The sequence below is a fragment of the Austrofundulus limnaeus genome, unplaced genomic scaffold (assembly GCF_001266775.1).
Source record: "Austrofundulus limnaeus strain Quisiro unplaced genomic scaffold, Austrofundulus_limnaeus-1.0 Scaffold3, whole genome shotgun sequence".
NCBI lineage: Eukaryota > Metazoa > Chordata > Actinopteri > Cyprinodontiformes > Rivulidae > Austrofundulus > Austrofundulus limnaeus.
The window spans coordinates 4,198,396-4,220,325 of NW_013952405.1; the positions used below are offsets into that span (position 1 = coordinate 4,198,396).

The 21,930-nt window shown below is 39.2% G+C and overlaps 2 protein-coding genes across 10 annotated transcripts in view; both read left to right on the forward strand.

Moving 5' to 3' along the window:
* The window catches only part of nav1a (neuron navigator 1a), a 91,883-nt gene extending 82,445 nt beyond the window's left edge, over positions 1 to 9,438 (forward strand). For all 7 annotated transcript variants that reach the window (XM_014018030.1, XM_014018055.1, XM_014018063.1 and 4 more), the window contains 15 exons: positions 793 to 901; positions 994 to 1,115; positions 2,217 to 2,401; positions 2,476 to 2,638; positions 2,716 to 2,914; positions 3,001 to 3,086; positions 3,168 to 3,266; positions 3,347 to 3,518; positions 5,148 to 5,413; positions 5,701 to 5,852; positions 5,947 to 6,018; positions 6,098 to 6,303; positions 6,381 to 6,499; positions 6,581 to 6,769; positions 7,044 to 9,438. In XM_014018030.1, the coding sequence (XP_013873484.1) occupies positions 793 to 901; positions 994 to 1,115; positions 2,217 to 2,401; positions 2,476 to 2,638; positions 2,716 to 2,914; positions 3,001 to 3,086; positions 3,168 to 3,266; positions 3,347 to 3,518; positions 5,148 to 5,413; positions 5,701 to 5,852; positions 5,947 to 6,018; positions 6,098 to 6,303; positions 6,381 to 6,499; positions 6,581 to 6,769; positions 7,044 to 7,139 (2,235 nt within the window). In that variant the 3' untranslated portion in view covers positions 7,140 to 9,438. The remainder of the gene's footprint in view (positions 1 to 792; positions 902 to 993; positions 1,116 to 2,216; positions 2,402 to 2,475; positions 2,639 to 2,715; positions 2,915 to 3,000; positions 3,087 to 3,167; positions 3,267 to 3,346; positions 3,519 to 5,147; positions 5,414 to 5,700; positions 5,853 to 5,946; positions 6,019 to 6,097; positions 6,304 to 6,380; positions 6,500 to 6,580; positions 6,770 to 7,043) is intronic.
* A 1,594-nt stretch (positions 9,439 to 11,032) lies between these two features.
* mybpha (myosin binding protein Ha) overlaps positions 11,033 to 21,930 on the forward strand; it is a 14,479-nt gene continuing 3,581 nt past the window's right edge. For 2 of the 3 annotated variants that reach the window (XM_014018085.1, XM_014018094.1), the window contains exons 1-10: positions 11,033 to 11,241; positions 12,874 to 12,927; positions 13,042 to 13,107; positions 13,313 to 13,447; positions 13,854 to 14,021; positions 17,848 to 17,936; positions 18,018 to 18,213; positions 18,473 to 18,612; positions 19,379 to 19,538; positions 20,609 to 20,745. In XM_014018085.1, the coding sequence (XP_013873539.1) occupies positions 11,061 to 11,241; positions 12,874 to 12,927; positions 13,042 to 13,107; positions 13,313 to 13,447; positions 13,854 to 14,021; positions 17,848 to 17,936; positions 18,018 to 18,213; positions 18,473 to 18,612; positions 19,379 to 19,538; positions 20,609 to 20,745 (1,326 nt within the window). In that variant the 5' untranslated portion in view covers positions 11,033 to 11,060. The remainder of the gene's footprint in view (positions 11,242 to 12,873; positions 12,928 to 13,041; positions 13,108 to 13,312; positions 13,448 to 13,853; positions 14,022 to 17,847; positions 17,937 to 18,017; positions 18,214 to 18,472; positions 18,613 to 19,378; positions 19,539 to 20,608; positions 20,746 to 21,930) is intronic. The other variant, XM_014018100.1, reaches the window with a different exon arrangement.

A 21,930-nucleotide genomic window follows, 5' to 3' on the forward strand; every position in this document is an offset into this window, starting at 1 on the left:
ATATAAAACCTGGTCACACCCCCTGGGCGTGGGCCCTTGTTAGCATTGGAATGGCAGAAACGTTAAACGTTATAAGTTTGCCCTACTGGAGCGAGGCATACGTTATGCTAAATAGAGACTTGTCTAAGACTGTAAAATTATATAATATAAGAATGTATCTAAAATTCAGTTGATTAACCACAAAATATACAACAATATTAGACTTGTTCTTTTATAATAAAATCAACTGCTAACTGGCTAAATTTAACGATTATAGCAATGTAGTAGCAAAATGCTGCAGTTCTGTGCTGTCTTTTAAATTTGTGTCGGCATAATTTATACACAAAAGGAAAACAGAAAAAAAAGACTTAAGAAACAAACACAGAGCAAACTGCATCAGGAATGAGATGTTCATGCAGATGCTTTAAATTATTATCTTTGTGTGATTGTGTGTGTGTGGATGTCTAAAGTGTAAAGCACATTGGAGTCCGTGTGGACTTCATAAGATGCTATATAATTTCAAACCATTTACTATTAGAAAATCTGAATGTTGTTTAAGTTTTAAGTTGTTTTTTTTCCCACCATACATTGACCTAATTCAAGTTTCATTCGCATTTTTGAATGATGAGACCTATTTATTTGGTTAGCTGGTATAATATATATTAGACTAGCATGTGATCACGTTCTCTCCATTATCAAATTCAAAACATCAAATACAAAAATATGAATTTAAATTTAAATAAAGCCATTCATTCTTCTAAGACTTGTTTTTAGAAGTGAGGCCTCCAATACATTTATTAACTATTTGTTCAGGACTCTGAGCTGTTCGAGCTGCGAGAGACAATCGAGACTCTGAAGTCCAGGAACGAAGAAGCCCAGGCTGTCATCCATGGGGCCTTAAATAATCCAGACAACACGAAAGGTCTGCACATCAACCAGCTAATCTTTTTGCTTCTCCCTCTCCCTCTCTCTCTCTCTTTCAGTACAATAACTACAGTTTTGTTGTTTTCCCAGACCTGCGAATGCGACGCCAGAACTCGTGTGAGAGCATCTCCAGTCTCAACAGCCTGACCAGTATGTCAAGTGTAGGAAGCTTGAAGGATCAAGAGGCCAAGAAGAAGAAGAAGAAGAGTTGGGTAAGGACAAGTGGCCTTTGTTTTTTTTCAGGCGAGCCTTCCTCCACACAGGCCTGTGTTTGATTGTGTGAACACTGTCCTTATTAAAAGTGACTGAGCAGCATGGATGAAGTATGACGAGTCTTTCCCTCCTCTTTGTTACTTTACTGTTTCAGGTCTTGGAGGTAAGTCCTGTCTCTGTGTAACTTTATGATGTCTTTATTTTATTTATTTATTTATTTATTTGTCATGAGGCATGACGGACCATCCGAAACTACAAACCTGTGCCCATCTCTGCTGATTGACCTCTCACACTGACAGTTGATCGGCCGCCTAGTGTAAACATTTAAAACAACAGACGTCTGTATTTCACTTTAAATGGCAAACAGCAGAAATGATGCATAATAAAAAGGAGTTTATAAATCCTCCCAATTTACTTGTTTAACTTGTTATGGGTTTCATACTTTATTAAAAGCAGATCTAGTCTCCGTTGTGACCAACATCAGTTAATGTTTACTGACCCAGAACCTTTGGTATCACCCACAATGATGGAAAATTTAAAGAAATGGTTTGTCAGTTGGGGAATTTACCACTGAGACAATGCAGCATTATAGAAAAATGAATAAAAAAATACTAATTACCATCTTACAAACTTTCTTAATTCCAAATAAATCAATAAGTTGGGATTTTGTGAAGTGCAACACGTTGAAAAGTGACAAACTATTTCTTTAATATTATGCATGTTATTAATTATTTTAAAGGGGACATATCATGCAAAATCCATTTTTTATCCATTAAATGCATTTTGTTGTGTACTTGGAGTCTCTAGGATTTCAAAAAATTGAGAAGCCACTTATTTGGATTTAAAGAAACAGCCTCAAAATGAGTTGCTCTGAGACCTCAGAAAGAGGGTGAAAGAGGGGCTTGTGGAGTTAAATAAGGAGAAATTCAGACCAAAGCATTGCAGTTCCACTTTATACAGACCCCAGCTGAATGACTCAAAAGTGAAAAAGAAGGATAGCATGATGTGTCTACTTTAACTTCCCAATTTTTTGCCTTGTGGCTGAATGTTGGTCGTATCTCTGCTTATATCCATGAGTCTGCTTTTGTGTTTCTGTGCAGCTGAGGAGCTCCTTCAACAAGGCTTTCAGCATTAAAAAAGGCTCCAAAACCTACTCAGACATTGAGGAAATCGCCACTCCAGACTCCTCGGCTCCCAACTCCCCAAAGATGGTTCATGAAGGAGGGGAGGCGGGAGAATGCCAACCCCCGTCCCTCAAAATGTCGGCGTCTGCCACCTCCTCAGTGTAAGTAAAGAAACAAGAACAAGCAGCAGATTTGAGCATGTCGGTCTCTGACGTGGGCATCTTGGCCGCTCTAGGATCATGGAGACGACAGAAGAGGGAGACGACGGTGAAGCGGCGGTGTCGGAGCTACGGTCAGAGCTTTGGGAGAAAGAGAGGGCGCTGACGGACATCCGGTTAGAGGCCTTAAGTTCTGCCCATCAGCTGGAGCAGCTCAGAGAAGCCATGCACAACATGCAGGTTTGTTTCACCTCGAATCAWTGAATCAGTACATTAGCCGCAATTGAATGTAAACCTCAAATCTTCCTCCGTTCCAGTCAACGGTGGAGAACCTGAAGGCAGAAAATGACCACTTGAAAACAGGAAGTCAGCTGAATTTCTCTAGTTCTGGTCCCACCTCGTCCACGTCGCAGCCCTCGGGCCTGGCCTCGCTCCTGGCACCTTCTCTGAGGCAGCCAATGAGCATGTCCCTCACCAAGTCCTTTAGCCTCAGTCTAAATGATTGTAAAGATCCAGGTAAATTACGAATAGTAAATTTCATCAAATTTAACCTCTGCGCCAGTCTTTTATGAATAAATTCATTGTTTGCTTTCATTTTTCAGAAGTGTCTTCTTGTGACTCGCTAAATGTTTCTCAGCGCGAGGAAGTGTGCGCAAAAGTATTGGTCCGTCTTGCAGATCGAACAGAGGTAAACATGAAACTGCTTTGACAATAGTCAGGTAACAAATAAGCTTTTTGTTAAACAGTTGATGTTCTGTTGGGTCTGCAGGATAGTAAACGACAACAGGAGTTCTATCTGGGCACAGTGTTGGTCAGTCCAAGGACTGAATGGACATCTCTCGACTCGCTTATAGCAAAGATCTTTAAAGTAAGTGTATTTTTGTCTTCGAGCAGAGGTTCAACAGAGGCTTGGATTTGTTAAAAGAGTTGTGTTTGTCGTTTGTTCAGGATTATTTAAGTCACTTGGACCCGGCGGCCAGCCTAGGTCTGACCAGTGAGTCCCTGCACACGTATCAGCTGGGCCTCGGAGGACAGAGGGTAATGGGAGGGGACAGACCTCAGGCCTCTCCATTTCAGTGTTTCACCAGTGGTGCTGCTCAGATTTTTGTCACCTTAAAAGGTTAGCAATTCACACAAGGGCGTAGGGGGCTGCATGTCCTTTTCAGCAGTTATGCTTAAACGAACATATGTAACCCTGCAAATTTTTAAATCAGGTCAAAGTTACCTAAATAAAACAAGAGAGTTGCATCTGTCTACTTAACCAGTTAATCAGTGTGCGTTGCCAATGCAATGCACACTATTATGATTCGTTTCCCATCCAAGTCATGTCCACTTTAGCATGCTTCTCCTCCTGCGTACTTTGTCCTAGAGCTGCCATTGTAATTTATATCTGTAAAGCTCCTGTGCTAAATGATGGCTATAACTGTTGGTGCCTGTACAACTTGTAGTTTTTGAAATATTAATGTTTAACAATTTATAATGGGAGTCAATGGAGCCTTGTATTGTTCCAATACTGCCCCCCTGCTGTATCTACACAGTACTGAATGATAGTTTAATAATATTTAGTCTCAATAGTTCAGTGGTTACAATACTAATATGATTCTATTTTGATGTTTTACTATAATGTTGTCCTAATATTGCTCTATTGTTGTAATATATTGAAGTTTAGTGTCAACAATTGCATTGGCGATGTAGCCCCTTTCTGCACACATACAAACCAACCCCTGGCAATGCCCTCTGCCACAGCTCAAATGGTCTAATGGTTAACTCTGTGGACTTTCCTGTGGGAGAGCAGGGTTTAAAAGCCAGCTACAGCAACTTTAACAAAAAATCTCTACAAACATCATATTGTCACACAATTATCTTCATTACAAACACCTGCTGACCTGACAAGCACAAGCTGGTATAGAAAACACATTTGAACTTGGTCACAGTTCATTCTGCAAGTCCACTGCTTCAGGAAAAGCCATGCTACAAGGCAATGCACACTTGTTTTTACATCGAAAAAAAAAATACATCGTGAAAACCCATGTCTAGTTTCTATTGTGTTTGAGAAAATTGTCATTTTTATTGGGGGGGGGGGTGTCTGTTGAATGGATCAATTTATTGTGAGGGTCATTTAGCAGAAATATGTGATGATTCTGAATACTTTTTTGAAGAAATTACAAAACTTTATTGCAAAAAAATGCAGATTTTTTAAAAATACACTAATATAAATTAAAAATAACACAATTTGTAAAGACTGTAAAAAATTAAAGCATCATACCTTAAAAGTCTAGTGACTGTTAAGACAATTTTTTAATTGTCTGACAATATATTTGAGTATTTAGAGAGGAACAAATGCAAATTTCAGAACAAGTGGAACAGAGCCAATTCTGAAACGCTGACCAAAAGTTTTTATTGGCTCATTGACTGATGAGGCCCCAAAGCTTTTAAGTTATTTCTTCTTCTTCAAAGGTTCTCCTTTATACATGTGATAATACATAAAAGCCTCTTTTAACAAACTTATTTGTATTCATTTCCATTCATTTTTAATCGCCTAAAAATGTCAGTTTTTTGTCTTTGTGCATTCATTAAGTCGCACAAAAAAAGGCTAACTTTATTCAGATTAGGATACAAAACTGTTTAAGGCATTTTAATTATTTGCATTAACACTGAAGAAGTATGTCCTTGACCTGTTCAAATAAAAAAAAGAAAAGAAAAGAAAAAAAGAGATGAACAAGTGCTAAACATGAATCCTCCTGTCCAGGTCTCAGAGAGAACAGCATTGACTCTCTGGTGTTTGAGACTCTCATTCCGAAGCCCATGATGCTGCACTATGTCAGCCTGCTGATGAAACACAGACGGCTGGTTCTGTCTGGGCCCAGCGGGACTGGAAAAACATATCTGGCACAGCACCTGGCTAACTACCTCCTGCAGCGCAGCYGGATCGACTCGTCGGACGCTGACCATGATTCGTGTGTTCTGGTTCGCAGTGCTGCCGTCACCTTCAACCTGCACCGCCAGTCACAGAAGGTAAAACACCAAAACTCTTATTGTTTAGTTATTTTTTAGAATCATACTTTATAATGACCACACCTCATTTAGCCTTAGTAATCAAAACATCATTAATTAAGGATGCTTCTTTCTTAAAAGGATATAAATTAACAATTTATTAATGMTTTACCCATAAAAACTAATTATTTCCAAAACCAACATACTCACTGTTTATTCATTCTTAATAACTCGTGAAATAACACTTCTCTGTAATGTGTGTATGTAATGCTAACATAAATGTACTTTTACATCTTTTTCACACACAGGACTTGCAGTTGTATTTGTCAAATCTGGCCAATCAGATTGACAGGGAGAGCGGAGGAGAGCTGCCATTGGTTGTTATTATAGATGACATCAGTGACCCAGCTGCCATCACTGAGCTTGTAAACGGAGCACTCACCTGCAAGTACCACAAATGGTGAGCCCTTCAGCTCATTCTGCTATGATTGTTAAAGTAATGATTAATTCATAAAACCTAAACTTTTTATCTTCTCTCATCGTTAATATTTCAGTCCCTACATTATTGGAACAACCAATCAGCCTGTGAAGATGACGTCTAATCACGGGCTGCACCTCAGCTTCAGGTAAGCTGGTGAATTTTTCTCCTAATTCTTATATATTTGCACAGAAGAGAACGAGTTAATTTTTTGCCTGTGTTGATAGGATGGTTATGTTCTCCAACAACGTGGAACCAGCCAATGGGTTCCTGCTGAGGTACCTCCACCGGAAAGCTGCGGAGGCCTACCAGGAGGAGGGGCACGATTCAACACACCACCAGGAACTTCTCCATGTCCTCGACTGGATCCCTCAGCTATGGTACCACCTGCACGCCTTCCTGGAGAAACACAGCACCTCAGACTTCCTCATAGGTGAGACAGGTTGGACGCGGGGTCGGATAAGTCTAACCGAGTCCAAAACAAACGCCTAAAAGTGTTGCTTCCTTCAGGTCCCTGCTTCTTCCTGTCATGCCCCGTGTCCGTGGAAGAGTTCAGGCAGTGGTTCATCGACCTGTGGAACCACTCCATCATCCCGTATCTGCAGGAGGGAGCCAGAGACGGCATCAAGGTGAGCACTCTGACGTGCGACACGTGAGGTTTCGAGACGTTCATCAGGAAAATACAGTTCCAGTTGTGTTTGTTCTCTCAGGTACACGGTCATAAAGCWGTGTGGGAGGATCCGGTGGAGTGGGTGAGAGGCACTCTGCCCTGGCCCAACGCACAGCAGGACCAGTCCAGACTCTTCCACCTACCTCCTCCAAGCATAGGGCTGACCACTGAGGAGAAGAAGTCGCCCAAAGATTCACCTCCGCCCAACTCCTTGGAGTCAGACCCACTGGTGAGGGAGCGTGTGGAAGATGTGTCCCACTTCAGACTAATTTAAACACACAAAGTGAATGTTTACAAATCAAAGCTTCGTTCATATGGTAGCTATTTGAGAAAAATACGAGCAATTAATATCTTACCTGTTTTAGGYAACCTTTTAAATGGCCTCAGAACAATGCTGAGTTGCAATCAGAAAGAGACTCCCTTACTGTTTGGATTTTTTTAAAGAATTTATTTAAATTTGAGGTTTGATTCACTGAGGCTTTGTGTTTCCTCCTGTCTCCCAGATGGCCATGCTGCTGAAACTCCAAGAATCAGCCAACTGCATTGAGTCTCCAGAGCGGGAAGGCTGCCTGGATCCCACTCTTCAGACGACACTCTGAGCTAACAGCCCACAAAGATTAAAAACGACAATAAAGACTTTGTATTATTGCAGACACTAAGTCCCAGTGCGTTCAAATGACTGTGTTGCCAGCTTTGCTGTGTGCTCAGTGAGCAGACTCAAAGGTGAGGAGGAAATAAGTTGGTCCTGTTTTGAGAACATAGAAAAGACAATAAAACTGCTCTCATGTGAAGCTGTAGCCGTCACTTCGAGGAAAGCGGCAGACCCGGAGGTCTTTCCTCGTGCCTCAGTTTGTCCCGAGTGGGTTGTTGTTTTAATCTGCAAGTGCATGGTGACTGGAATAGTATGATGCAAAAATATTACTTGTAACATTGTTTATCAGAACCCATTTGCTTCCTTTTGTTTTTTTCGATCAATGGCTGCAAACTTCACAGCTGCTGGTGCTTCACAGGTTTTCTTTGAAGGCACACCCATCATTTTGGTAATTAAAGAACCTGTGTCTGGCAGCCCCCCAAAAAAGCAGGACTGTCACTCGACAGCAGCCCAGATGCACTTTATTTTCTACATGTGAAAATTGGATTTTAGAGGGCTGTGTCGGTGAACATGTGTCAAATAAGAGGGGATGCCAATTTGATTCAAAAAGTTGCAGTTTTTGAGTAAATCCAATAGAGGGCAACATCTGTTAAAAAGCTCTCAGTTTTACTTTTTATTAATTTTTTTATTGTCAAAGGTGCTCAGATTAGACACTTTCTAAAATCCAATTGTGAACATGGCCTTGAATGTTTTCTTCTTTTCAACTCAGCTATTTTTTATTATTTTGTTAATTATAGATCAAATATCGGAACTGTGAAGCTGTAAGGGGAACATGCATGGGTGGATAATGGCATGAATCACTTTCAGTGTGAAGAAGAAAAAAAACACCGTCAGAGGGCTCAGTACACTGACCTCATGGCAGAAATGCAACGCTGATACAATAACTGCTTGTTGATCAAGTCTACCATTTCTGGCTGTGCGTTTYTAACGGTCTGTTCTCTAAAAACGAACTTCTCTTGTGAAATCTGAGCATTACCACTTTGAAAAGTCTCAATTTTTGTAGGATTTTTTTGTACTGATTTCTCTACTTGACGAACACACAAACGTCTCTAAGTCCGAGCGAGACCCGCTGTCGTGAATGTCAGATCATTTTTCATGCGCCGTCACACAATGAGGAAGTGGAGAAGACATGGTCAAAAGACACGCAGAACATTTTCCTTCCTCTTTGCCTTTCATCACATGATTAATAGTTTTATTTTTTGTTGTTTCCCCCAAAATAGACCAGTCTCTTTTGTCATGCATTAAGATTTGAATAAGTGGCTTCCTCCCTATTTTATTACTTCATTTGTTCTCACAAAATAATAACTCCAAAAGTAGGAAACTGCAGTTTTTATTGCTCATATCTTGACTGTTAAGTGATAAAAGATGAAATGTTTATTGGAGGAGGAAACTGTTGGAAATAGAGAACTGTTTGACCCTGACRTACCTCAGACTGCCATAAATCTGTCCAGATGTTTTGGTACTTTCCAATGAAGATGTTGGTGTAGAGTAGAAACAAGATGCCTAAGTCTTATCAGTGCCTGAAACACAAATTCTGCCACTCGGAGGCCTCAGTTATGGAGGAAGCATGTTTGCGTCCTCTCACCTGCTCTGATGTCACGATAATGCCGTCACCTAGATGTTCGGGTGCAGAGTAGGTTCATGGACCTTCGACAGGTAGATAAGCTGTCAGTGAAGATGATGTGTGAGTCGGTGAATGAGAATATGTATCAGAACTGGGCTGCTGGTGTGCAATTTGATACGATCTCGTAAAAAAAATTGACTTGGGTGTAAGAACAGATTTCAGACAGAGCTTGAGATGCATGAATCCCTTTCTTTCATTRGACCTACCACATGTTAAACCTTACCGTAAGAGATTCTTATTAACTGGATATCTTCCGTTTTTTCTTTCTTTTTTAACTTTAATTTTAATAGCAGATTATTTTTCCTCTTTGAAATGTTTGTAAAGTTTTCTTTTCTTTTCTTTTTGTACATGACACCGCTATTGTAAACACTGTAAATAGTCACCGCATATGCGACAACAATCACAAAAGTGATGAGAGCTCAAAGAGAAGCTTGGCCCACATATGCAGAAAAAGGGCATCCTCTGTGGTTTTATAGTCTTCCTCCCACACGATGGAGCACTTGGCTTAAAAGTGGGCCTAACAGTGGTTTTGTGTCATCTCTCTGTAATCACATCAGATCCCATATGTCTAATTTTAAGCACTGGACATAATAAAAATCATGCCATTTTTTTCTCCACACCACCACCTGTCTTGATTTTTGTTTCTAGGAGTGCATTTTATCAACCATGAGAAATCTTGTTTATGCTTAATGTTTCGCTTTATTTCATGTTTAAAAATTGAGACGATTTATTAGAAAGCTTGGGTTTATTTAAACTAATTTATTAATGTTTTAAAAAATTTCTCTTGGAAGATAAAATGTAAAGCAACCTATATTTTACATTACATGTTGTTTTTCTTAGACTGCAGCATTTACAGTATGTTAAAGAAGCCTATAACTGCCACTTTAATTTAAAATAATGATTCTCAAATTTATAATTAACACACCGCTTTTGACTGCTGGAGATAGATAGCAGCTCCTCAGGCAACCTGGAAAAGAAAATGGTAAAGAAATTGGATTATGGCAAGAGAAGCTGCATTTACTGCAAAAATGCAGTGTGAATGCTTAATGCTGTAAGATTTTTACTTAAAGGAGAAAGCTGAAATGTTTAATAGCAAAGCTGGTGATGTGAGTTAACAGTTGAGTTCTGCCGAATGTAGCAATCAAAAGTAGCACAAACACGTTGACATTAGCAAACAGATTGTGAAAGGAGTGTAAAAAAGCTCACACTGGCAGAAAAAAGATACAAAAAAGTTTCAGTTGGTTGTAAAAAAAACTAAATAAGCCTATATTAGAAGAAAAATAACTTTAAAAAAAGTAGCTGGAATAGTGTAAAGATGCAGAGCAAAATTGCTTAATTAAGCTGTAAAAACAGAATTTGTCTTGTCGTGGAAATATTTATTTAACAAAGACAGAAAAACGTGGTCCAAGAATGAAGGCACTCCATGGAATGATCAGCTGAGTTTTATTTGCAACAACAGGAACACAGAGAACAACATCGAGCCATCAGACTGTCCCCCTGCACTCTGCTCCTGCTTCTGCTTCCTTTGAGGCAGTTGAGGCCTCATATACTGTTTAACAAACACTATTATGTCATTTTAATAAAGCAAGATTCCATCCTAAGGAAATGCTGGGTTAAAAAAAAAACACAAAGATAAAAACAAGTGATATCTAAGAATGACTGTTGTTAGCAAATCTTGTTCTGACGTCAATCATTCTATCTACTGATAAACAGCGTGACATGAAAACCTAGGTCATCAAAGTACGTCATGAATTACTGGTTTAAACCTAAAAGTATTATTTCTATAATAGTCTCAAAAGGTGAATTTAGATGAGTAAAGCTACAATTGGTTAAAAATGGCTACAAAGCTGCTAAAAAGGCCAAAAAAAAAAACCAGCTTAAATTAGCAAGCTGGTAAAATGTTTATCTAAAAGAAGAATGGCTGAAAGCCCAAGCAGATTACTGAAAAAGCAAAAAAAAAAGTTATAATTAGGAAAAAAAAGTTGAAGGAGTGGCTCAGTCATAATTGTGAAATAGTGTCCCATAACTCTGATTTGGAAGATCTTTATTGGCTTGAATGGGCTTCCATAGATTTGTGGTCCACAAGAGGATACAGATGAAAACATGGCTGAGGTGAGTGGGAGTGTGAGGATGGGTGGAGTTCTCCACAATCTCTCTCTCTCTCTCTCTCTCTGTATATGTATATATATATATATGTTAGTGAGGACTCCCCTGGCTCCTGATACAGGACAGTCTGTCAGAAAGATGCCGAGCAAACCTGCTCCCATCAAAAAGTCTGCAGCCAAGAAGGTTGCAGAAAAGGCACCTGAGCCTGCTCCAGTGCCTGAACCTGCTCCTGCTCCACCTGCAGAGTCACCGGCTGAGACAGTCCCTGCAGCTGGGGGGGAAGCAGCTCCTGCGGCTCCAGAAGAGGAAACAACTCCAGGTATCTGAATACCTCATAGAAAATGAGCAGCAAGCTAAACTTAGTATTCACACTTAGCATCAGAGTCAAATTTTCTCAAATAAAAAACAGTATTAGTTTTTCTAGAATCTGTTCATGAGGCGCATTGAATGAATCTTRTGGTAATCTTGGTGACTAAAATCTGATCTGTATCATATTTATTTACACCACAAACTGCCATCTTCAAAATGTTTTAACATTTATCCTTTTTTAATGTCATCTTGTAGAAATATAAAAAAGGTGATTGTCATCATTGATTTGTTTATCAGAATGACCGACAGAGATATTTTTCTGCTAATCACCATCCAGTGGTGGACAGTAATAGAGTACATTTACTTGAATACTGTACTTAAGTATATTTTTTGAGTATCTTTACTTTACTTGGTTAATTATTTTTGGGTGAACTTAGGACTTCCACTCCATTACATTTCAAAGACAAATATTGTACTTTTGACTCCACAAGATTTTTTAGAAGCTTTTTAGTTACTTGTTACTTTTGGCTCAGCATAGCTTTGTGATCCACTTTTGCTGTTTTCCTTTCTTGAAATGCATTTGGCCACACGTCATAGCTCACACCTGGGATAGATTTGGAATTACATCATTCTCGTTAACGGTGACGAGCTGAGCTCCACCTTCATTTCAAACAGAACCCAGCAATGGAGACGGCTGAAGAAACTCAAGTGGAGAAACCAGAGCAGCATGGCCATGTCTCAGCTCGATGTTTGAGTTTTTAAGACTGAAAAATAGTTTGTATCTGTTTAAACGTCTTTTCTGTTCACCATGGATAAACTACATTTCTGCATTTAAGAACTCACCACTCCCTTTATTGCATTTTTATGCTGAAGTCTTTACAGGTGGTGTAGAATTTGTAGCAGGGTGGTTCAATGTGTCGATACATCAGGTAGTTTCTRAGAGTTACAAGGTTCTGTAAATTCACTCTGAAAACAATACAGCAATGTACTGATATTAGACAATTCAATTTGTATTTTTGAATACTTGAGTATTTTTAAATGCATGTACTTTTTAATACTTAAATATTTTCAAAAGTAAGTACTTCAGTACTTTAACTTTAGATTTTTGACCGAGCAACTTTTTCTTGTAGTTTAAGATTTGACCATGAACTTAAGTACTAGAGTTGAGTACTTTGTCCACCACTGTCACCATCTAACCTCTAACRTCAGCTGGTACCACTGAGGAAGAAACAGGCTCCACACATCAGACTAGAAGAGTCAACACACACTAAACCTCTCCACACACAAGCTGTAATATATGAAGATATTAGACTGTTGTGATTAGCATGTGCCACGCATTGCACTATTTGTGTTTATCGTATTACCTGTTGTCTTTCTGTCTGTAAACTTTATGCCATTTAGGATAGAGTTTATACAACTCTCAAAGTTTGTGGGTTTGGACTTGAAAYGCTTCTGTGATGACAATATAAATCTAAATATAAGTTATTTATTTTTGTCGCAGTGAGTAGGCTTTTTTTTCATCTGCGCTCAGTCCTGCTGCTAGGCTTCAGTAGCTTTCACGTTGATCAAATTAGCAAGRAACTCTTTGATTTCATGCACCAATCTACTTTTAACAGCTTCTCTAACTGCATTTTAATGCTAGCTTCTGCTCCTGCTGCTGAAGACAATGATTCCGCCGCAGATGATCCAGCAAATGGTAAACATACAGAACAAAACATAACAATGTGTTACAAAGGAACAACTGTGAGCTGAGCTATCACTACATGGAAAAAGATGCTCGGGGTTTAACTCCTTGTTTGTTGAATTACAGCTGCTCCAGCAGAAGCTGTTGTAGTTGAGGAGCCACCTAAAGCTCCCACGCCTCCTCCCCCTGCAGGTAACGCCACCATATCTGTCAGCTTGGTTTTKCGTTTGCTCACCCAACAAGAGACATGGACAGAATGAGAGAAATATCTTAGTATATTCTAGAATCTGCAGAAAAAAGATAATATCATTCGTAAAATACTAAGCCGAAACAAGTACATCGTTTTTGTTGTCTCGCCAGCTAATCWTTCACCTTTTGTGATGCTTACTGTTTACAGCTCCCACCAGTGCTCCTCTGGATGTGTCTGTGGATGATGTGAGTGACTGCAGCCTCACCATTAAGTGGACAACACCAGAGACTGTGGGAGCATCTGGCTTGAATGGATACACTGTTGAGTACTGTAAGGATGGAGGTACGTGTGTGCATGTGCAGCTGCACCTGTCCCCAGAGTGTCAGAGGGCAGACAGATTCATTGCTGGGTGTAGACCGTATACGGCAGGCGTCAGTCTCTCGCCGTATCCCTTGATACTGCTTTTAGAAGTGCCCAATTGCTCAGATGACAGCGTGCCGTCTAGAATTTCATCATGTTGGTCCTTACTGTACTCCTTATGGGCAGGTTGTTTGTAAAACTGTGTGTTGACAGGTGATAAACCACTTAACATGTCCCATGGAGGAGCGATTAACATTTTGGAAATGAGAAATGGACACATGAGCAAATTCACACCCGTTTCCAAACCGTCATGGGATGCAGACGCACTTAAAAGTGAAAATTACTCCCCAAAGCCCAACATGAGCATAAATCTTCTGTTTCCCTTCAGAGACTGAGTGGATCGTGGCTAACGAGGAACTGACCCCAGCCAACCGCTACTGCATCAGGAACCTTACAGCGGGCGATCTGGTGAGAGTCCGCGTGGTGGCCGTAAACCCCGGCGGGCGCAGTGAACCCGGTGTACTCCCTGRGCCCGTGCCAGTCCGCGAGGTTGTTGGTGAGTGTCACCCAACGTCAACCCCCTTGAGTCAAGGTCATCAACTTGTTTTTCAGATTTGTACAAGAAAACAAACCGACCTTTCAATGTTGGTTGATGGAAAAAGAACGTCTCTTTCTGTTGCGCTGCAAGTCCAACTGTACAACATGTCCTGTGCAGAAATGTCTAAAGTTCAGTATTACTCTGGTGTAAAGCCAACTTATAAAATGTCTGTCAAGAGTTCTGTGATAGCTGTAACTAATGACCTGCCCTTAAAATACTCTTGTTGCAACCAGCAAACCAGCAAAGGTGGAGGTGGTATTAAGTGCCGGCCTCAGATGGACTGCACAGATGTAAATCCAGCAGGTGCTGACAGGTGCTTTCATTAGCTGTAAATCAAGCTTCCACTTTGATATCTTCACAAGCGGCTGCACTTTTCAGCACAAATGACACGACTGAGTGCTCAGATTTATTTTCAACAGTGTATTTATTTAATAAATTAGAACCTTCATTCCTRAACTTACTGTGTAAAACTGAYTGGAAATGTGTTAACATTTRACAAAACAAACAAAAGAAAATGCTWCAAACAGATAAATTATAAGTGTTTTTAAAAGTGCCATTGTGTGAATGGCAGTGACCCAAATCCATTAAAATGAGCACCATTAGGTAAGATTAAAACACTGCAGTGGATCACTCTGGGCCACAGCTAAAACCGATGAAAGCTTCATCAATCCCGAGTGCTGCAGGAAGTMGAGCCACCCATGAAGAGTCTGGTGCTGTCAGTCTTCAGGATGATTTAAAGGCAGCTTCACTCGGGTAAAAGAAAACATTTGGATAATGAGCCTTTTGGTTGTCATGTGATTTACTAATATTACCCTTGTCGCTGCAGACTCCCTGTCAATTTATTTATGGCACTGTCTGCTCTAGTCTTATTGGTTTCTCCCACACTGGCAAAGTGACATTATACTGTACATGCAAACTAAATCTGACACGGTGGGTAATTATTCAGCTGTTGTGGTCCTGATTACAAATCAGTTTTATTGTTCCCAGGCAACTATTTTTACTGAATGCATTGGGTCAAAAAAGTATGTTAGGTAAGAAGAAAAGGTAAAGAAGAAAAAGTAAAAGAGTAAAAACTCTTTTTCTTATCAGATATTACCTTCACTATATGCATTATCTTAAATATTAACCATGTTTTCATCAATGATATCATTGACTGTATTTATTTATTTATTTATTATTTTTTATTTTTTATTTATTGTTTTTATTTTTTGCTTTTAGCTTTTTGCCAAAACGATCAATGGAAATGGAAAGATCTTCTATAAAAATTCAGAAATTTTGAAAGCACTTAAAGTTTAAGTATGAATGATCAGTTGTAGAGATGAGACGAATGGCTCTTTAAAGGGATCCAGATCTTGACATTCTGTTTGTTTCATGAAATTGTTCAGTAGAGCCGTCCAATTTTGAACGGGTTTTGTCACCATGTACACCATGTGTCATTGCGTCACGTGGGCGGAACCATGCGTATTGTTAGGCAGAACACCCTTCCCCTTTCAAACTGAGCTGTTGTACTCCACCCCTCTGCATATTTTTCGTGAAAAAGCAAAGGGGGAATGGTTGTCTCTGTGGTTAAGAAGGAAACATAAAGATATTACAAAGAGTTAAAAGAATTACAAAATAGAACTACTGTCTTCAAATCAGTTCCTGTCGTTTGTTGTAAGAAACTGTTCAAAAGACTCGGATTGTACGAACATCACATTTCTAATCTTTTTTTTTTTGTCTTCAAAAATAAATGTTTGCCTATTTCAAGCTGATTTAACAACATAAAAATCATAAATTGCATACTTTTTTTTTCCTTTTCTAATAGATGGCTTTGTTATTGTGCCAGTGGCTTTTGCTTTAACCAGTGGTGGGCACAGTTCCCCTAAAGCACTAAAGCACAAATAGGGGAAATAATTTCCTGATTAGTGGTTCAGGGCTTTTGCTAATTTAAAAATTTATTAGTGGATTAGCACTTGCTAAATTTATAGGCTAAATTTAGAAGCACTAACTGAGGCCTATAAATGTTATTGATCAACATTAATGTTAACAGCTGACAGTGAAAGCTGTCACACATTTTGTTCATTTGTGTTTTACTCATCCACAAGATGACAATATATTGACTATTTGAACCCAAATATGGCTGTGGAATGTCAAATGATAAGTCTTAAGAGAGAAATATGTGACTCATGTTGTCTGTTGAAGAATGTTCATGGGTTGACTGGGTTGTTTTAATGCTTTAGAATTAGCTTTTGCTAAAACTTTCAGTGCATTAGAGCTTTAGAATTAGGAGACCTAAATATTTGAGTTAGTGTTTTGAGCAAGTGGAACTAAYTTTTAGATTAGTGCTGCCCACCACTGGCTTTAATATTATTTATCCAGGTGGAAGTCTCATTGAGATTAAAAAATGTTGGTTTTTTTTCAAGAGATTTGAATGTTATTCCACATATTTGCTTCTAATGTTCCTGCTTCAGTTTTTATTAATAGATGTGGCTTAAAATGCACATTGGTTTGTTTTAAAGCACAAACACTCTGCTGCACTGACATGGTCGTCAACCTGAGTAGACACACCCATGTTATCCACTTTTAGATAAACAGCTTATTGCCTCTGATGGTATTTCCTGTTTGTGGTTCAAACCACATAAAAACCTTTTGAGGGACAAGTGCGGTCGTATAAACAGGAGTGCTGGACAGCTGAGAGGAGTGAAACATGAACCTAATTGGATTCTAGGTGGTATATTCAGCTCTGTGTCAGCCACGCAGCCACTTGCACAAACTGATTGAGACAAACTGTCCTACATGTGCTGAAAGACCCCCACAGCCCACACACAAAGACCTTTTTTATCCAGAGACAAAGACAGATTACATATTGTTTCCAGTAGCACTCAGTGGCTGCTGGATGTTGTAATTCCAGCAACGCGTCTGGACATTGCCAGCAGATTTGTTGATTATCAGGGATCAGTGTTTGAGCCAAATCTGGAGGTAGACCTGATCTTCCTGGGAAACGATGGCTTCAAAAGCTGAATCCCGGCTTTGGCAACAAYGGTATGGTGACAAATGTTTAGGACAAGGGCTGATAAGACATGCTGGGCAAGACAGGGAGAAAATAGAGCTGTGTGAGGAAGATGAAGAGGAAGTCAATGAGGTGTGAGCTCAGAGTGAGTTTTGAGTTGATCAGCAGAAACACCAGGAGAGGGACTGGTTAATGTATCTTTTAAGCCCACCGAGATATTGAGACATTTGCTGTTTGTGCAGAATCATGTAAAGGATGCTGTCCGTGATACTTGAGCAAAACCAAACCAGCCTGCATGCTGGTGGTGTGGATGTTGCACAAAGTCCCACACATGATGCAATTTCATACAGACGATTCTGTTCATGGGGAAAAAATGAGCGGCACTCGTAACTGACTCTAGATGCGATACTGATCAGCTGAAAGTGATGACGTTGTTTTGCAGGGTCTTTGCACATGACTCAAGGGTGCATGTGTACGGCTCCAGCCAAGGCRTTCTTGTCGCCAGAGCTATTTTAAGAGCTGATGAATGCAGGGCTTTCCTGTATTCCCTCTCTCTGCCCAGATACTGTCGTTTTGTTGATCGACTTAAAAACCATGTAACTCAGAAAATTTTATACATTTCCTGGATATACAACAGAGTTTGTTTCATTGTGTGTTGTTGGCTGGTAATTGTAGCAAATTTAAAAAAAAAACAAATTACTTCATACAGGAAATTCAACATTTCTTTGGATGTTACAGGAGTAAAAATATACATGAATGTGACAGGGACTAAGCATGTTCGCCTCAACATTTCAGATCGACCCAAGATCCGCTTGCCTCGCGCTCTCAGGTCCCGATACATCAAGAAGGTTGGGGAGCAGATCAACCTGGTCATCCCATTCAACGTAAGCTGACATAAATGAATGAAAACTCTGCAAACATTACATTTAATCTAACATTTCTTGCTTTTTAAATCGCTTCCTCAGGGAAAGCCCAAACCTACAGTGACCTGGCTGAAGGATGGCCAGCCTTTGGATGCAAAGCGAGTCAACATCAGGAGCACTGACAGGGACACCATCATGTTCATTCGCAGTGGTCAGAGGGAGGATTCTGGTGTTTATCAGGTCATGGTTAAAGTGGACAGCTTTGAAGACAAAGCAGACTTTACCCTTCAGATTGTAGGTGAGTCGTATGTGTGGTCATGTACGCAAGAAATATGTGGATGCAATATGTTTATTTGACCTTCCTGATGAATCTCACTGGTTGACTTCTTGGATCTGAACCTTGCAACTTGYTCCAACAGTAAACAAATTCACCTCTATCACTATTCTGAGTAATCCAGAGTTTAACGTTTCTAATGCTGGCAGAACTGTTTATTTGCCAAGTTAGACACAGATTTTGATATTTTATGCTATAMTAAAAGTGACGTGCATGTCCTCAGAGCTTCCTGGTCCTCCTACTAGCATAAAGCTGGTCGATACATGGGGCTTCAATGCTGCTTTGGAATGGACTCCTCCAAAGGATAATGGCAACTCAGAGATCACTGGATACACCGTCCAGAAGGCTGATCAGAAAACAGGGGTATGGCACAAAACTGCTTTAAATGAAACTAGCTCTCTTTGAAGGAGTGCATATCTTCGGAGCTGTTAAGTAACAATGTAAACATTGTGTTACTTTACTTATGTATACATTTTGGTTATCTATACTTTATGCTAGTAATTATTTTTCAGACGACTTTTTACTTCTACTCCTTMAATTCTAAAAAAATGTTTCTTCCATTTCTTTTCTTGTATGTACAGCTGAAACCTGTCGCTTATTTAATTTTCTATTTTTCAACCTTTAACATTTTAGGATAACATCATAGTCATGATCTTTAGAAAGATGTTTTTTTTTGGGGGGGGGGTGTAATAAATATAATTTTGGTAATTCTAACCACTTACTTTTACTCATTATTTTTACTACTTAAGTACTTTTAATACTAAAGCACATTTTATGTCAGAAATTTACTTTTGGTACTTCAGTACAATTAATGTCAAATGTTTGTAATACTTTTACTCAAGAAATATTCTTAGAGGAGACTAACTTTTACAGAAGTCATTTTATGGTAAGATACTTGCACTTTCACTCAGGTATCATTTTAAGGTTATTTATACAACCCTGCACATCGTCCACCACCTCACAATTTGAAGAACAAATCAGCCATTTTTGTGTTCAGGTCAAATAGTTCTGGCAGCCATCTTGAATTCAGCTGACCAAAAGTACATCCAATGACAACTACTAATTTATTAAAATGCATCATGTGTGCAAAGCTAAAAGAATTGTCATGTTGCGTGTCCACGTCCTGCAGGAATGGTTCACCGTGCTGGAGCACTATCACAGACTCTCTGTCACCATCTCAGACCTCATCATGGGCAACTCGTACTCCTTCAGGGTGTTCGCTGAAAACCAAGTGGGCCGGGGCGAGAAGAGCGCTGCCACCAAGAAGACAGCCACAATCCAGAAAACAGGTGACTTCATTAACCTGTGTGTTCCCTTTATGCTCAGGGTCTGGTTTGTTTATATGAAGATGGCTCTAGAGACGAGGCTGCAGCCCTGAATACAGTAATGAGCTGCAGTTAGTCTGTGAGAGTTTAAAGTGAATGCTCGAGGAGTTGAAATGACCTTGGCATTACTTTAAACAGAAGTGGGTAACGCTCGTTGCCACTGCTCAGATTTCACATGAGTTTAACAACCTGTGAAACTATTAAACCCTCCAGTAGTCTGCATGTGTGTGTGCTGAAGTGTGTTTTATGTACCCCTGAAATATCCCTGGTGATGGTCTGTTTATTTTGCAGTCTGTTTATTTTGCAGTCTGCGTGGTTTGTCAGGTAACTTTGTGTTTTGTGTATTGAAATCAGCTCAGTAACTGCATGGTACAATTTTATCACATAAAACAAAACATAGAAACATTCCAATATTAATGCTGTGTTTTAAAAAGAAGAAAAGTATTTCTTCATTGAAGTATTTTTATCAAGTGGACTTTTGCTTCATTTAACTGCAAATGTTTGATGACAATGAGACATTAGAATCAAAATTTTGCAGGTGACTTTTGATACATATTTACCTTCATACATTAGCTGCTGCAACATGACTATTCCAGGATTATTGTGGTTATCTAAGCTATATTTGAGCCCTAGCTTGTAGAGTGCAACTTGAAGCATTGARTCTTTTTTTAATTTCAAGCATTTTGTCAATTGTACCCAGAATTTCTCAAAATACATTTAAATTTTCCACAACCTGCTCATAAGCAGTACTTCATCGAACACAATTTACACACAGCCGCAATAAATATTTGTATTCTCTTCTCAAAATGTTCACAGAATGTACCAGAATGTAAAGTATCGACCACAGTAAACAAAAAAAGTGTTTTGTCTAATATCAATATGTAATTTTCTTTCATAAATAGCATAAAGGTAGTTGTTCTGTATACTTCTAAATAACACCAATKGTAAATTAACATTTCATAAGGCTTTTTTTAGGATTGTTTTAGGATTTTACAAATGTTTCTCCGATGTAGTGATTGATGTTTGTAATGCAGGTATTGTGTATAAACCTCCTGAGTACCAGGAACGTGACTTTAATGAGGCACCCAAGTTTACAACCCCGCTCATCGACCGTGCAGCCACAGTGGGATACACAACCAAGCTGCTGTGTTCTGTTCGTGGAAGTCCCAAGGTCAGTCATACTGGTTCATGGGTCAAAAAGTTCCATTTTTAAACATCCCCTGAAACGAAGTGTACATGAYTTATTTCTGAGTTGTTGCTGAATTTTCCAACTTTTCTTTCATACATGATTTACTATTTTTTATCAGTGCAGATACTTCTTGATMCTACTGAGAAACTATAACTGTAACTATAACTCTGCTATACTGACCGCACTATGTTGCTCACTACATTTAGTTCTTTTTCTGTTCAAGTACACTGATGTGATCATTTTGAGCACTCYCTCTAACCGTACAGCGGTCAGGTTGTTACAGTATATTCTTCTGCTTCAGCCAATACTTTGGCAGGAAGTTAGACGTTCTTAGTAAAGCTATTTTATAACACCATATCTAAATAAACATGAGTACAAGTTAAGTGCAACAATGCATTCTGTGCAACGTCATTTGCCATGGGAAATATTCAAATGARAAGTTTTCATTAAATCCCTTTCTTGTCGTTTCCAGGACAGTGATCATTCTAAGTTTAATGTAGGCAAACAGGTGATGAATAGTTGCAGGTTAATGGCACCAGTTGTCCTTAGGCTTATTGATATTTCAACCATAAACAGTCTCAAAATGTGTCCAGTCCACCCAAGGATCATCAGTAATAATTGCTATTGCACTTTTTCTTCAGATGTTACTGTCACGACTAAACAGACCCACCACTGAGCAGGGCTCACACTGACATGTCTGTCTGAAGTTTGGCATGTTTCTCACTCTTCTTGGCAGCTGCAGTTCCTGTTAAAATGATCCTTACAGTTGTTCAACTGACAGATTAGGTGGGAAGCCAGTGTGGAAATGCTGTTGAGCACGATGTCCTTGGTGAAAGTTCAAAGACAGCTGTGGATGGATGGTCTGCGTATGTCAGTGTGGACGATATAAATTAGCCTGCTAAATCTTTCCTGATTGTCCTTGAGTAGCATGAAATTTGCAAAAATAAAAACATGGGAATTAATGGAAAGTCAAATTGTTTTGTAAAAATAAATTCATTAATCTGAGGGATCAGTACAAAAGACTACTTTAATTTGCTCCTTCAAATGTCTTGTCACAGAATAAAACCATTTTTTCAGCATTATAATAAAAACTAAAATACAGTTTTATTTTAGTTTATGTTGTGTCTACTTTCTTTAACATACTTGTTTTTTTTTATCTTAAAGGCC